This window comes from Polypterus senegalus, chromosome 15, assembly GCF_016835505.1.
Source record: "Polypterus senegalus isolate Bchr_013 chromosome 15, ASM1683550v1, whole genome shotgun sequence".
NCBI lineage: Eukaryota > Metazoa > Chordata > Cladistia > Polypteriformes > Polypteridae > Polypterus > Polypterus senegalus.
This window is the reverse complement of record NC_053168.1, coordinates 68,156,399-68,172,554: the sequence shown is the minus strand read 5'-3', so window position 1 is coordinate 68,172,554 and position 16,156 is coordinate 68,156,399. Positions and strand designations below refer to the sequence as shown.

Genomic DNA, 16,156 nt, shown 5'->3' with positions numbered 1-16,156 from the left:
GCATGGAGTCACCTTTTGTAATAATGTCTGAAACAGAAGTAATAGTAATGCCATATCTGCTGCCTGGTTGTTTATCTTATTAAACATGTACATTATTTACATGGGTATGGATGATGGTAACCAAAAAAAAAAGTAAAACTCACCTTCACCAGCAGCGATTTTGGAGTCCCCCTCACCCACTAGTAAAAATGCTGGTTATAAGTGTCTCGCCAATAATTGCAGCATCTCACAGCTCAAACAGTGTGAGCCCCAGAATTATGCTATCTCCTGCAGTGGTGTTGACACTCAGATGGTGGGCTGCATCTTGCCTATTCACGTCAACTTTGATATTTGACAACTTCTTTCTTATTTCAGGCACTGTGCAACTTTCTGAACTTGAACTTTTGAGTGCCTGTGCTATACTGTGCCACTCCATTAATTTCCTTCAGTTGCTTATACCACTGCTTAAGCCACCAAATAGTATGTTCTTCCTTGCCTCCACTTCACTGAGCAAGCCCTCCATTTTGCATTTGCTGAAATTCTTCTTTTTTACACAAACATTTGCCATTGTCTTTTAACAAAACATTGAACGGAAGGAACTATTTATATTGATTTGCATATTCAAACAGACAAAATTCTGTCAGGAGTTGGGGTGGGACTATAGGCTTGTGCATGTGTGTAAAAATTCACACTGATTGGAATTTAATAATAGAAAGAGTGTAGAATTTTGCTTACGCACAGTTTAATGCATCTGAATTATTTTGTGCATTCGTACTTTTCTAGTTTTGTCTGTACACTATGTTTTAGTGTGAATTCTATGCAAGACGTTAGACATGAGGCCTCTGGTGAAGTTAGTCCTCAAGTTCTAAAGGCCTATACTAAACAACTTTGTGGTAGTCTCCGTTACCGGTTCAGTCTGTTACAAAGGCTCCAAAAAGTGCTGATGCTGAGGAAAGCATTGTGTATTGTTTCAGTTGCAAAGAAGGCAGGTGCCTCTTCAGCTAATAACTACAGACCAGAGACCCTTACATCCCACATCCAGATCACCTTCCAAAGGCTGATCCTAGAATACACATGTTCCCTTGTGAAAAAACACTTGGACCCACTGCATTTTGCCTATTGGACAAAGACTGGGTTGGTGGATGTAATTATGTATCTTAAGGGCTTCTATGTCTGGTCACTATTCAGGGGCTGAATGCGGAGATGGTGCATTGCTACAAGTACTTAGGTGTCAAAATCATGAACAGGCTTTCGTAACACAGAAGAACTATATAAGAAAGGGCAGAGCAGACCTTTTTTTTTGTTTTGGGAGACCAACATTAGTATCATCCTTTACATATTCTACAGCTCTGTGATGGCCAGTGCAAAATGTTTTGCTGTGGTGTGCTGGGCTGGTAACATCACTTCAAGAGAGCTTGGGCCACCAAATCAACAGGGCAATTTAAATGGCAAGCTGAAGGTAGTAGTGAAAACAAAATTGAGATCCATTATAATTAATGCTGCACATCCACTGTCTGACACACTAATATTGAGTACTTTCAGCAAAGAAATTAATCAGCAGAGGTGTGTAAAGAAATGCTGCTGGGAATCCTTCAACAGCAGTATATCTTTATAATGCCTCAAGGTTACTGTGATTGCTGTTTTTATCTTTACCAAGTCAGAAGTTTTTCTTTATTTTCAGCAATCCTGTTGTTATTATAGGATTGATTGATTGATTAAGCTTCTGTAAAAAGCCAAATTTTCTCCTTGGAACTAATAAAGAGACAATATGAAACAACTTTCTCAAACTCCTGCATTCTCAACCAATTTTTATTTCTCATTCACATTACTGCACTATACAGTTACGCATCTTACCTTAAATTGAATTATTTTAAACTTAAGGATGACACGATTATTATAGTCAAGATGTAGACATTGATTTAAAAATAATGTCAAATATGAATCTTACCAGAGATCTGTAAAGTATATTTCTGCAATGGAACAAAAAGCCGCAGCAATATCCTTCTGTGTTACTTCACATTCATCACTGGAAACTGCAGCAGCACTCGTTGTCTATGGAAAGTAATTGCTTTAAATATGAATGCTGCACATACAGTATAATAGAAAATATAACTGAAATTAATCTTCTAAAATTTGTTCTGAACCACAGTGAATATAAAAATAGATAAAGCAAAACATGTTACAAAAGCTATTTTGAAAGATAGAAAATCAGTGTAAACATTTCTGATTCAGACTGTGTGATGAAACAATCTTCTTATTTTTTTGTTTAATTTTTGTTACTGTACTACTGTTGTTGTTTGTTTAGTAATTTTTATATTAAAATGCTTCACAGTACCTTACGTTATTAAAATAGCAATCTGGGAATTCAGATTCGCTGCCTCTGACCTTCAAGTTACAAAAAGATGCAAGTAAGCCTTCTCATGTTGGAAAACCAAAAGAGAAATTTTCTAATTTTGAAACAGTGTGCTTTGGTGTTAATATCAGTTCCCAAAAATATATGGAAATGGTATAAGCAAAAGATTACAACATGCAGAAATTCACTCAGCTCAACACCATGCCACTGGACCAGACTACAATAACATAAACAAAGGCTGTATTGATCAACCATGTGTGACATGTTGCACATAAGTGCTCAGCCTCACTCAAAAGAAAACAAACACACAGGACTAAATATACAGTTCTATGCAACACATGCTCAACGAATAAAAAATAATTAAAATAAACAGAAATAAGTGCATAACAATAAAGAATGTCTCTTTCATAGCTCAGCCTACTATTGCATGGTTACTGAAAGTTAAACATAAAGAGTTTTAAATGTTGGCAACTATAAAATAACCTGTGGTACAATGTCAAGGATTATTGATCTGAAAAAGTAAAAATTTGATTTGTGTAAAGAAATTAACTTAATACAAGAAAGAAAGAAACAAAGAAAGAAAGAGAGGTTTAAATATGTTACTGTTTTCTGTAATGTGGTGTAATAACCAATTCATCGTAATTGTACATCTCATTATTGTATATGATGCTTTTTCAAAAGTATTTTTACTGAAAACTATGTTTTTATATTTTGTTTTTGCAATTGCACATGTTGTTAAAGGGTATATGCTGTTTTTTCAAGTCAAAGTTATTTTTTCACAATCATGGTATATATTATTATTAATAATTTTTTATTAATTATTTCTATATTGTTTATATTAATTAATGAGAAAATCAGAGGTAACACAAAAGCATGAAAGATATCTAAGAAAGGAGGTTGAAGTGGTAAAGACATGTGATGATGATAATTTACAGTGGTGCTTGAAAGTTGGCGAACCTTTCAGAATTTTCGAATTCCTGCTTAAATATTACTTAAAACATTAGATTTCCACACAAGTTTTAAAAGTAGATATGGAGAACCCAGCTAAACAATTAAGACAAAATATCATACATGGAAATTTATTTATTGTGGAAAATCACACAGTAGTACATAAATGTGAGTGGCAAAAGTATGCAAAACCTTACTTTCAGAATTTAATGTGACCCCCTTTTGCAGCAATAATTGCAACTAAACGTATCTGGTAGGTCTTGATCAGTCCTGCACATCGGCTTGGAGGAATTTTAGCCCATTCCTCCTTAAAGAATTGCCTCAACTTAGGGATGTTTCTGGGTTTTCTCAAATGAACTGCACACTTTAGGTAATTACTCAACATTTCTATTGGGTTAAGGTCAGGACTTTGACTTGGCCACTCCAAAATCTTTATTTTATTCTTCTTCAACCACTCTTTGGTAGAATGACTTTTGTGCTTGGGTTCATTGTCTTGCTGCATGACACAGTTTATCTTAAGATGTAGCCCCGGACATATGTCCTGACATTTTCCTTTAGAATTTGCTGGTATAATTCAGAATTTATTTCCCCGTCCAATAGCTTTCAGGGTTGTCCAAATGCTCTTTAGCAAACTCTAGATGGGAAGCAATGCTTTTTTTGGAAAGCAGTGCTTTTCTCTTTGCAACCCTACCATGCACACCACTTTTGTTCACTGTTCTCCTAACGGTAGACTCATGAACACTAACGTTAAGCAATGTGAGAGATGCTTTTAGTTGCTTAGAAATTACCCTTTGTTCTTTCGTGACCTCATGGACAATCACACACCTTGCCCTTGGAGTGATCTTTGTTGGTCGAGTTCTTTTGAAATGTCCTTTGTGCATGAATTAAACACTGATACTGCACAAACGTGTTTGAAGATGAAGCCCTTGATAGAACCCTGTTCTTTTAATATTAACTTGGTGCCCATTCACACCACCAAAACAGAAGTTGTGGGATAACGTAAGAAGATTTTACGGAAATGGGTTTGACTGGGGAGGAGGTGCAAGGCTAAACTGTTTGAAGAAGGCTGATTAGGCACATTGACCCCACATAGAAGTGGGAAAAGATGAAGAGGAAGAACATGAAGAACAACACATGGTATATATTTATTTTCTACATAAAAATGTGTTCTAAAGTGTTTTTTATATATTTTAAAAATAACTTGTCTGTTTTTGCAGTCAGAATGTGGCTCAGGAGTATCAGGGTCCATACATGAAAAAAGTCTTAAACTTACCACATAGATCTATTTATGAAAGAAAGAATGTTATTGTATATTAGTCTACATTTTCAGATTGTAAAAATATTGTAAATCAGTGTATCCACATCGCTTCAGAAAGGAATAAAAAAGTGAACAAATTATATTTGAGATTCAGCCACTTTACAAGAAAACTGGCTCTGCAGTTCATCTCACCAATTTGTCTCTCTGTGGTATAGCGGGTCCACAGCGCTCTCAGTAAGGGCCAGTTTTTAAATAAATAATCACCGTGCTCACGGCCTAGTGAGGGGACATTGGGCCATAGCAAGCCACGGGGCGATCTGCGGTGTGGGCGTTTATCACAGAGTGCACAGGTGAGGAACTGCCCACATCCGTGATTGTTCCCGTGGCTAATGTGCTGCAGCTGCTATGGCCCCTCGCTAGATAAGAGAAGCACGAGTCGGTTAAGGGAGGAGAAGAAAAAAAAAAAAAGAACAGAGAACAAATCGGAAAGAAAAAGTAAACGGAGGTTTCAGCAGGAAGCAGTGAGGACAACGAGCGAACGAACAGGAGAGGGAGAGCGCGAGCAAGTCGGTGCAGCAGGAAGTGGGCGAGCTAGCGCTTGTAGGCAGCTGAAGGCAGCCTGGGTGTTTGGCCAACACCTGGGAGAAGTAGTGGTTGTGGTCGCTCCCGCAGAGTTTGTTTTGCAGGGCGGGAGTGACCGGAAGGTGCAGGACTCTCCGCAGAAGGTAGCGGGAGTCAGGACTTGGGACGTGGTGTTTCCTGTGTGAGAGCCTTGGTCGTGGGAAATTCCGAAGTCGCTGTCCAGAGGAGCCGACCGGAGCCAAGGATTGGTAAGGCAACTGATAGCAGAGGCAGGCACTAAGGTCAGCTGCAGGTAGAGTGGCTCCCCTGTTGCAGAGCCTGGTCAGGGAGAAGCAGGGGAGTCACCAGTTAAAAGAAGGCACTGAACTTGTTGATTTTTAAAGACTGCTCCTGTAAGAAACGTTTTAACCTCGTTTTTAAAGAATTGTTTTTGTTTGCTATTTTTAACCTCCACGTTTTTATGGATTATTTATTTAATGACTGAATTTTTGAAAAGCACTGCACTTTATCTATTGAACACTTTGTTTTTGTTTGACTGTTTTAATAAAAGCACTTCTGCACTTTTTTTGAACCATCCCCTTGCTCAAATGTTGTCTCACTGTTTAGCTCACTCGGTAACATTATCGACGGTGTTGGGTTCAAGGGTTTCCAAATGTCAGATGAAAGCATGGAACCAGAACCCACATCGTTACACTCTCCCTCTATGTCACTGTGTGAAAGGAAAAAAACAGGCGTCTGCCCTTCACAGGACCAACTGACATACAACCATGCACAATCCCATTCACTCTAATGTGAAATTGCAATTTCAAATTATTTTCATGGCTTTGTATGTTTGCTATGGTGAACACTACACTAAATCTGGGAGAACGCGCAAACTCCACAAAGACGATGACAATTTAAATCATTGATATTAGATCTGTGAAACAGCATACATAATAATGACCCTACATAAGAACTACTCATCCACAGAGTATTCAGTTTGCTAGTAGATTGCATTTTTATTGTTTATACTATAGGGCTCTACATTTCACCCTGCTTCACTTGCAGCTGTAGTGAATTGACTCAGCTTAATCAGGCATGGAACTGCATTAGCCTTCAACAATGACTGATCAGGTTCACGTTTTCATTTCCACTTCCATGGAAACTGTAAAGGCTTCTTTTTTAAGTTTATGTTTACACCCTGGATATTCACAGTTCGAAACTGTTTTCTCAAAATAAACAGCTTCATATTGTGTTGGTCAACTTCCTTATTTACTGTACATCTAAATTCTATGCACAATGGCAGCTGTGAGGAGACCAGTCAACAGGAAATGCATTCTTACGTCAAGAAAAATAATTCCAAGAATCTGAAATAATTATTCATACTGTATTTCCCTTTTGTTATCACAAAGATGCCTCATAAATGTGAAAGACATATTTCAAATTGAAACCTTTTCTGCTTTAAAGTGTTTAAGGCTCTTTCTTTCACCTATGGACACTTCATCACCATTGTAAAGCTGCAGGAACAGACAAGGCATTTTTAAAATTTATAAAACACTCTTCACTTTAGATCACATTTTTTAATGCAGAAAATGAATATATTCTGAAGAAATAACTATGACTTGAAAAATACAAAACATATTTTTAATATGCTGGAATTCTCATTTATGAGACCTTGCAATGATTAACAGGTGAAAAATGTTGATCATACTTGTATGAGCCTTTCATGTGTGCAACCTTACTGTGCTCTCTTTAAGGTTTTGTTCTATCAAAGATTTACTGTACATACTGTGTTTATACAAGGAAATCACAAGCATGAAACTGAAAGAAAACATACAAGACTACATCAGATAAAACATGTTTTGCTTTTAATTAGCTTTTTCAATATTTGCTGTGATACATTGCAATATTTCTTGCAGTACTTGTTTTATTCTTTTTATTGAATGAGTTCCTAACTGGTACAACCAGTACCAAATACATTTTTGTGCTGTATTTTGAGTTGTCGGACCGCATTTTTGATGTTGTTGGGCAAAACACAACCATAGGTATTATGATACTGAACTGATTATTGTGGTGTGAAATGCTCCGCAGGCTCCAACTAATTTAGGAACTATTTTCCAAAGTGATGTATAGTTAAAATATATTTGGCCACTAGATGGAAGTGTTTAGCTAAGATTAGAAATGATTGTGCCAAGAACATTCCTAGGCATTTTAAATGAAGTTCTACTGTAATATTTACAAGCCATTCAGGATTATAAAAAGAGGTGAACATTTACTGCACTCATAAATTTGCTCTCATTCCTTTTAATGCAGACTTAAAAGCACAAGCAATCTGTGATTAGCTTGTAAGTCTGTTGATTACAAGAACTAAGTTTCTCATTCAAATAAAAGTGTCACTAAGAGCAAGGACTGAAAGAAAATAGAGGGAAACAAAAACCAAAATCTGATATAAGTACTTTAAGTTAGTATGGTGTGTTTACCAATAAAACTAGGTGGTCATTGATATCTGCCTGTTAAAATAACTAAGGGTAACATAACGGTACCTCTCATTTCAGCCATTAACTGTCTTTGTGTTCTCTGACTTTCACACGTAACCTAAATGATTACAGTTCATACAATATCTTTTGTTCTGTCTTTCATAATAGCACTAGTGAAAAGTCATGCAAAATGACACCATTTATTGGCTAACTAAAAAGATTACAATATGTATTACATCTTGCCTGAAGAAGGGGTGTGAGTTGCCTGAAACGTTTGCATATTGTAATCTTTTTAGTTAGCCAATAAAAGGTGTCATTTTGCTTGACTTTTCACTAAATTCATAATGGCTAACATGGCACAACACCCTAGCACTACAGACATGATAGCACTGTAAATAGTACTCAACAAGATAGTTTTGATGAGTTGCCAAACAAGAAAGAATAGGACAGGATACAAACAGGGCCATAGAGAACTGCAAGAGAGTGAGGAAGAAACATGTACTGACAAGTGACAACACACAACATCATGCCAGAGAGGAAGGAAAGGTACTGCCAAGAGTCCATATAACTGCAAGTGTGCTAAAAGTCCCATAAGGCAAGAACCAGCTGAGAAGACAAAGACAGAGCAGAAATGTTTAATAATTTGTTTTAGTGGCAAGGAAAGGAAGCCGTCAAAGACATTACAAAAGTCTTTTATATTTCAACCAAAACCAAACACAAACTAGAATTCAAAAAAAAAATAAAGTCAAAGATTTTAATGGAATAAAATGGGCAGTCATTCCATAATCACCAAGATAACAGTAGACCAATAGAGGAAGGGATATCAGTAAAAAAATCAACCAAAATATTCTGCCAAGGATGGGAAGGGAGTTCAATAAATTTATAATTTTTCATGATTCTTCTGAATCTGGTGAGACAGTGTTTATAAAATTACTGTGAATGATGAAGGTCAGGAAGTATTAACATGAAACTGAAACTTAATCAGTGCCAGACAATGATCTAAAGTGAGAAGTCACAAGTACAGGGGCAGTCGAGAAATCAAAGTAAAAAAAGAAAGGTTAAAATGAAACTAACCTAACACTAGGGCTACTAAAAAAATGTTTTATTATGTTTTACTCAACTGAAGGATAATCTTGACTCACACTCTGGCCATATTTATACTGGAAATAATGATGACATAACAGGTACAGTCACACAACCTACAATTTCTGTTAAATAATAAACAGGAAAATTAAAATAAATTCAAATCATTCCCAAATGAAATAAAACCTAACAAAATAGTACTATACTAAAAACAAGTATAATTTTAATCTATTTTTTGGTTCCTCCTACAATTGTCTCTTATGGGCCATCACTTTAAATGTTTTAAGTGGTCTTAAAACTTGGACACATGCTACTGTGTGTAGCCATCTCTTTATATCATTCCTGCAAAAATGTCACCTGCATCACGTTTAGTAACCAAAAACAGAAAGTAGTGACGTGTTCATGAAAACAGTCAAACAAAACAGTAGCACAACGACATCACCAAATAAGCGAAAAAAGGATACCAATAATCCCAAGCTGGGTAAAACTCTGTCCCCTTTCCTCCTTGCAGGCTCTTTTCTCTTTTGAATATGTGCCTCACCAGCCTCATCCTCCAACTCTGACTTCTTTTGGTATGTGGCTGGCTCCTTTTTAAGCCACACCCAAGAGCACTACAGAAGGTTCATTAAGGAGGTCTGAAATTGCTACCCAGGTGCAGCTGAAGCCCAAATTAGGGCTCTGCAGCTCCTGAAGTTCCCACAGCTTCCCCTTGTGACATCCAAAAATCTCAACAGGGCTGTGCTGGCAAATAGTAATTCATATACAGCCCCTCAGAAATCCGAGGTGCCGTTACAACCCAGGGAGGCTGCCAAATGACAGTTTGGGGAAAGAGAGCATCCCCGGAAGTCCTCTCAGACTGTCCTTCCACGTCAGAGGCAAAACGGCTGGGTAATGGTGCCATATATATACACACATAACATTTCAAAAACAAAATAAAAAAGAAGACCATTATCTAAAGCATTCTAGAAACTGCATAAAACATAATGACACTTTTACATCTAATAGTCTCAGAAACTGTGGTTTTGTTGCTGTCTTTCATAGGCCTACTTTTAATCACACTAGTGGCTCCTGACTTAACCAGAACTGATCTTACAAAAGGGTGTAAAGTCACTTAAGTCAGAAGGGATATAAGCTTTGAGACTGGAGGTGTCTTGTGAAAATGATTCACTGGGTGAAGGAACAGAGGGTACGCAAGACAAAGTCTGAGAAAAGACACATTGGGAGAGGGAGATGGAAGGTAAAGAGAATATTTTGGTGGTATGCTGAGGCTGGCAAATGGAAAAATAATTCCACCTCGTAGATAAGAACAAAAACCTGTGGAGGGCCAAAGAGGCAGTTGTGACACCCTGGGTAATGACACTGTTGTGCACTTCTCCACGAGAGGTGCCAGTAGACGAGACCGAGCAACCAGGGGATGGAGTAAGAGAGACTCAGACAAAAAAAAAACTCAAAAACAGCATTCTGATTTATTCCAGCCGTGACTAAACTATTTTACAAACAAATGTCTTTCAAAAAAATATTTACAAAGTCCAATGCAAAGACACTTGTAAAACAAAAGAAAATTAGTGCAGGTGCTACTTATAATATTTACAGTGATTTTCAAAACAAAAGTGAAGAAAAACAACAATGAAAAAAAACTCTTCCTCCCTCTTCATCCTGCTACAAGACAGTTCACAAAGGACAGACTGACAAAAATGAAAAACTAAGCACCTACTATAAACACAAAGGTCAGTACGTATCTCTACTACTCAGCTAAGCAAATCAATAGCACAGATCTACACTTGAGGCCGAAGACCTGGTCAAATGACAACCCCTTGCATTCAGATCATGGTTTTACACTGCAAGCCCTTTTGCCCATCCAATTCTCATTTACGTTACCCACCACGGACTTCCAATATACCGTCACGTTGGGATATGCACCGTACGTCAACACCTGCTCAGGTGCAGTCCATCCTATTTAAACATTCCTGCACTCACATGCACATACCCTTCTGCCTTGGTGACGTGATGGCTACCAGTTCAGCCTCTGTTAGGTGAGTGTTGTGCATGTTCACTTGTTTTCATTTCTATTCTTTGCCACATTTGTGAATTCCCTTTGCCAGCTACTCTGAAACTGAGCCTCTATCCTTCTGAACTTTTCCTGTGATTTTAAATATAACATTTTTGCCCCCTCTCTTGCAGTGGTTACGGAAGCACTCCTCTGCTCTCATCACCAGAAACCGTGAATGTGTTCTAAAAACGGCCTCAGACGCATACCTTGGCATCGGCTAGTTTGAGCCCCACGGCTTGCTCACGCAAAGCACTCCTGCTCTACTTTGATGATCAATCAACCCCGTTCTCCTGCAATCGCTGCCTTTATAAAAGGAAAGATCTTTCTTGCTCAGCTATCCTTCCTTGGCTTCTCAAGCGCTACTAATCACCAAGGTGAAAAACAATTTCAATCTTTACAATTCTCACAGTACTGCAGCACTTAAAACAAAACACATGCACATATTCCAAAAGACAAAGACACTCAAACAAAGAAGACTAAACAAACATCAAGCAAAAAGTTACACTGAAATCGGACCTTCTTAAATCATTCCTCCCCCTCAAGCTAATCAAAGTGAGTCCATCCATTTGCCGACAGACACCTGGCCAGAACACCAGCTTTAAACTTAGTTAAGGTTATCTATAAGCGTGTGTGTATAAAAAGCTGTGTAGGTTAGAAACAGCATGGACGCACACAGACTGCATGTAGGTAATCAGTACTCGCAATGAAACTGTTGGCAAGTACTGCCCTGTGTTTTCTATAAACAAAACAATTCAGATGGCAATCCCGACTGTAAGACACTATGAGGCCCTCATGTGCACCTTTTGTTTCTATGAAAAAATGGTCAAAGCAATCCCTCAAAGGCTAAGAGGGAGTATTAAGTGCAATCTCTCAATAAGAAAATTAAGATTTTAGATCTTTTGAAAAGTGGCATGTCACTTGCTAAAGTAACTATTCCTTAAACAGTGCAGTATAACAATTATTTGCATAATTACATTGTATTAGACATTACTGTATTTTATTTTATTTATTTATAAAGCACTTTAAAAACAACATCAAGGCTGACCAAAGTGCTGTACAATAAAAAAAAGAAAACCCAACATATCAGACACACAAAACCAAAGGGTAAATGAAAAAGAAACACATACATAAACACAAAAGAACTGAAGAGATTCTTAATAAAAATTATACAGATGGCCAACATATCATACTGGGTTAAAAGCCAGAGAGTAAAAATGTGTTTTTAAATAGTATTTAAAGATAGCTAGCGAAGGAGCCTTTTGGGGCTGCAACTGAAAAAGCCCGATCACCTCGTACTGTAGTTTGCAGCGTGCCTTGGGAACACGTAAAAGCATCTAATCTGCTGAACTGAGAGAGTGAGACGGTACGTAAGGGTGCAGCAGTTCCGACAAATAAAGTGGGGCACAACCATTAAAAGATTTAAAAACAAATACAAGGATCTTAAAATGGATTCGAAAACGAATTGCAAGCCAGTGAAGGGAAGCCAAAATCGGGGTAACATGCTTATGCTTTCTTGTGCCAGTTAAAAATCGAGCAACAGCGTTTTGCAATGAAAGCCTGGCTTATTTCCAAAAAGAAGCGCATTGCAGTAATCTAGACGAGATGTTATAAAAGCATGTATCACTGTTTCAAGGTTGCGCTTAGACAAAACAGGCTTGATTTTTGAAAGCCGCCTCAACTGGAAAAAGCAAGATTTTACCACTGCATTCACATGGCTATCAAGTTTTAAAATGGAATCCATTTTCACACCTAAATTTGTGATCATGGATTTCTCAAATTCAGCCACAGTGGAAAGGTTGATGCAGGGGGTCCCGCTGGTGCTATTGGGTGAAAAAATAACATGACTTCTGTCTTTTTCACATTAAAATTTAGAAAATGCCACCCAACTCCTTATGTCAATAAGGCAATCAAGCAGGGGCTGGACAGAACATGGCGCTTCAGAGGGAAATAAACCTGACAGTGATCTGCATAAAGATGAAAGAAAATACCGTGTTTCCGAAAAATAGCGCAGAGTGGCAGCAGGTACAAGGAGAACAGAAGAGGTCCCAGGATGGAGCCCTGTGGTACCCCCCAGGGGAGGGCAACAGAGGTGGAAGTAAAATCATCAATGCTGACACAAAAACTTCTATCTGAGAGATAGGACCTAAACCATTGGAGAGCTAAACCTGTGATGCCCACCCACTGCTTCAGCCAGGAGATGAGGATCTCATGGTCTATCATGTCAAAGGCAGCTGTTAAATCCAAAAGCATAAGTAGTACACAGTCACAAGAGTCCATTGTTAAAAGAAAATCATTAAAAACCCTTAACAGAGAGGACTCAGTGTTGTGGTTTTAAACCCAGACAGGAACACTTCCAGAATTGCATGTAACTGTACTGTATAAGTAATCTAGAGATCACTTAAAGCATATGGGAAATGCATGTAAGTTATATGCTATTTTATATAAGGGACTGGAGCATCTACAGATTAGGGTAACCACTGGAGGCCCTGGAACCAATCCTCCACTTTATCTTCCCAGCTCTGTTCATTCCACACTGTGTGCTTATAATAAAGACACAATTTTTGATATATTTAGCCTCTTTGTCACTTTTTCTGAATACAGAGGGCTGCCACAAGGGCGTTGAATCACAATGGTTACATTTAATTGGTGCTGAATGGTGTTATTAAGTGATGCCCCAGAAAGGAAAATACCCAATGTGTGCCAAGAAAAAAACATGTCATGTTATTTCTTTGCAAGCTCTGCAAACTTCCACACACCCATTTTTCAGCGCTTCATTATCAGAGTAATACACACTTGGTGACCTAATTTTAATATACCAATAACACTATCATGCATGGAAACTGAAGCAGGATTGCTGTTTCTGATACACTTAAGCCAGCCTGTCTGAAGTCTACTACTATACTAGTGTGTTCAGAACCAATTAAGTCTTATCTTTGCCTATATTACTTCAGAAAAGTGTGGTGACGTGATAAACCCATCTGTTTTATAGGTTTACGAAGTCACTTAAATAAGGGACAAAAAAGTTGCTACTCAGTGATACTCAAACCAATATATTGTGACTATATAAATTTAAATTGGAATAATATAATTCAAATTGGAAAGTAACATTAAAAAGCACAGCTTGGCAAAATGTAACCTACCTGTTTTGTCTGCTTTTCAAACATATTAAGCATTACATCAATGCCCTTGGTGAAATACTGGACTGCTTCTGTTCCACCGTGAATCTGTCCAAGATACATGTACTTACTATAACCATCTTCTGGACTGAGTTCCACTGACTGTACAAAAATCTGATTTTATGTTAAGGTGGATTAAACATCAATTCCAAGGTGAATAAATATGAATTTTAACAATATGGCTGAATATCACCAATTACTTTTACTGTACCTCATATAACATGTGGCAATGTTTTGTATTAACATTAGCATTCCCCACCTATTGATATTTATAATATTTATTATGATACATCAACACTTCCTCTGTGTCCTGACCTATTTGAAAAAAAGCTACCACCATCACTCCTGTCTTGGGTCTAGTGACAGTTTCAGTAAGTTTCTAATAGACAGTTGAAGCATGGAGGTGTTGCATTACAGAATCAGAGCCATGACAAGGTGTGAGGCCTCTAAAGACTCAGGCCAAGAATCTCACTGGCCTACACAAAGAGTCTCTGGAAGAGCCCCAACTACCACTTGCAGGATACCTCAGCAGGCCCCAAAGATGAGGAATTGGCTTTAAAGTAAAAAAAAAAAAAAAAGAAAGAAAGAAATAAAGGAGTAAATTCCACAGTATATCTCACAAAAGGCTCAAGGGAAAGATATTGTCAAACTCTGGCTTGTAGAGACAGGTCTCACAAATTATCTGGATAAAATGAGAAATTTTCCTAACAAAAATAGAAAAAAATGGAGCAAAATTCTAAAAAGAACAAAAAAAGATTTGCCTGAAGGAGGTCCCAGCAGCAATGATGTCAGGGTAATCCCACCTATGGGGAGATCCACCACAAAGCACAGAAAATGATAGTATGTTTAATCATATAACACAAATAATAAATAATTAGAAAAATTAACAAATAACATAAAAATATGAAAAGTAATCATTCATATCAACAAAAACACCCATAAAAATAAAAATGATACATAACCCATGAGAAGTCAAGCAAAATCACACCTTTTATTAGCTAACTGAACAGATTACAATAGACAAGCTATCGTGGTAGCTCAGGTCCCATCTTTAGGCAGTCTAGTTACAGTCATCATCAAAAGTAATTAGAAAAATGTAGTGAAGTGAAATCAAAGTATTGTGCAGTGTATTATTCATAGACTTGTGATAATAATAATAAAAAGAGTGAAACTGCTTAGTAAGCTTCACATATACATAAATAATAACTAAAATATGATCCAACTAATAAATCACCTTTAGGTGAAGTCTATACAATTGCTCTGTATAATTACAGTCCACTGGGCTGATCATAAGGTCCAGGTAAGGGAATGCATTTCTTTAAAAAAAATAAGGGTTGTCACAACAGCAGATAAACAGGACATCGCTTTATTTAACAACAGAGGTCTTCCACCTACCTCATCATCCATTCACAGTTTCACAGACAAGCTGTGTGCAGTTAGACATTAATGACTTCAGTCTTTGAGGCAACTGGTCACTCCCAGTGGGGGTGATTCAGAGAAAATAGTGCTACCTGTAGCTACCTGAATTAGCTGGCATAAAATACTCATTAGTTGCATTCTGGGGGTCATATTGTGTTTGAAGTAACACAATACATTCAGTTTGGTTTTATTTTCACAAAAAAAAGAGCTAATCCTTAATTGTTATTTGTGAGGATCAGGCACCGAACCAGCAGCAACTTCACATTTCTCCCAAATTGCCAACTGAAAAATTCAGTTAATGATGATGCAACATGCTAGTTTTTAAAAGAGAATAGCATATATGTCAGTCCATTGCAGAATCAAGATGCTTTTAAAAGCACTAGTTGGTCAAACAGCAGGAAACACCCATGGACAGTGTAAAACAAACTGTTCTCAGGAAGAATTGAAATAATAGAGAGGTGGCAAGGGATACCAGAAATGCACAATCATTAAAGTTCCTATATGTTACATACATTATTTATTCTATAATAAACTTCTAAACATTTAACTGCTTTTATTGAAAACAAATGCACAGAAACGAAAAGCGATGTATGGTAAAAATCTCTTGTACATTTTCATCCTATAGTGGTCACAACTAAAAAAAAAAGCTGAATTCATGGCTGTCATAATTTACTTTCTTCTCATTTCTGCAATGAACTTGTTGACATGTAATTTATTGTCTTGTCTTTTTGTTACTTAGTATTTTTAAATTTATTGTTAATATCCCTCAGATAATCAGGTGATTCAAGTCAACAGAACTAAACCTGATATCTGGTATACTTTAGAAATTACACAGTATAGTGCTTTTTTGCA

The 16,156-nt window shown here is 37.2% G+C and overlaps 1 protein-coding gene across 2 annotated transcripts in view; it reads right to left on the bottom strand.

The window, feature by feature from the left end:
- The window catches only part of si:dkey-12j5.1 (probable assembly chaperone of rpl4), a 417,417-nt gene that overhangs the window by 370,421 nt on the left and 30,840 nt on the right, over positions 1–16,156 (bottom strand). For both annotated transcript variants that reach the window (XM_039737187.1, XM_039737188.1), the window contains exons 4-5: positions 13,850–13,999; positions 1,928–2,031 (exon numbers count right to left, since the gene is read on the bottom strand). In XM_039737187.1, the coding sequence (XP_039593121.1) occupies positions 1,928–2,031; positions 13,850–13,999 (254 nt within the window). The remainder of the gene's footprint in view (positions 1–1,927; positions 2,032–13,849; positions 14,000–16,156) is intronic.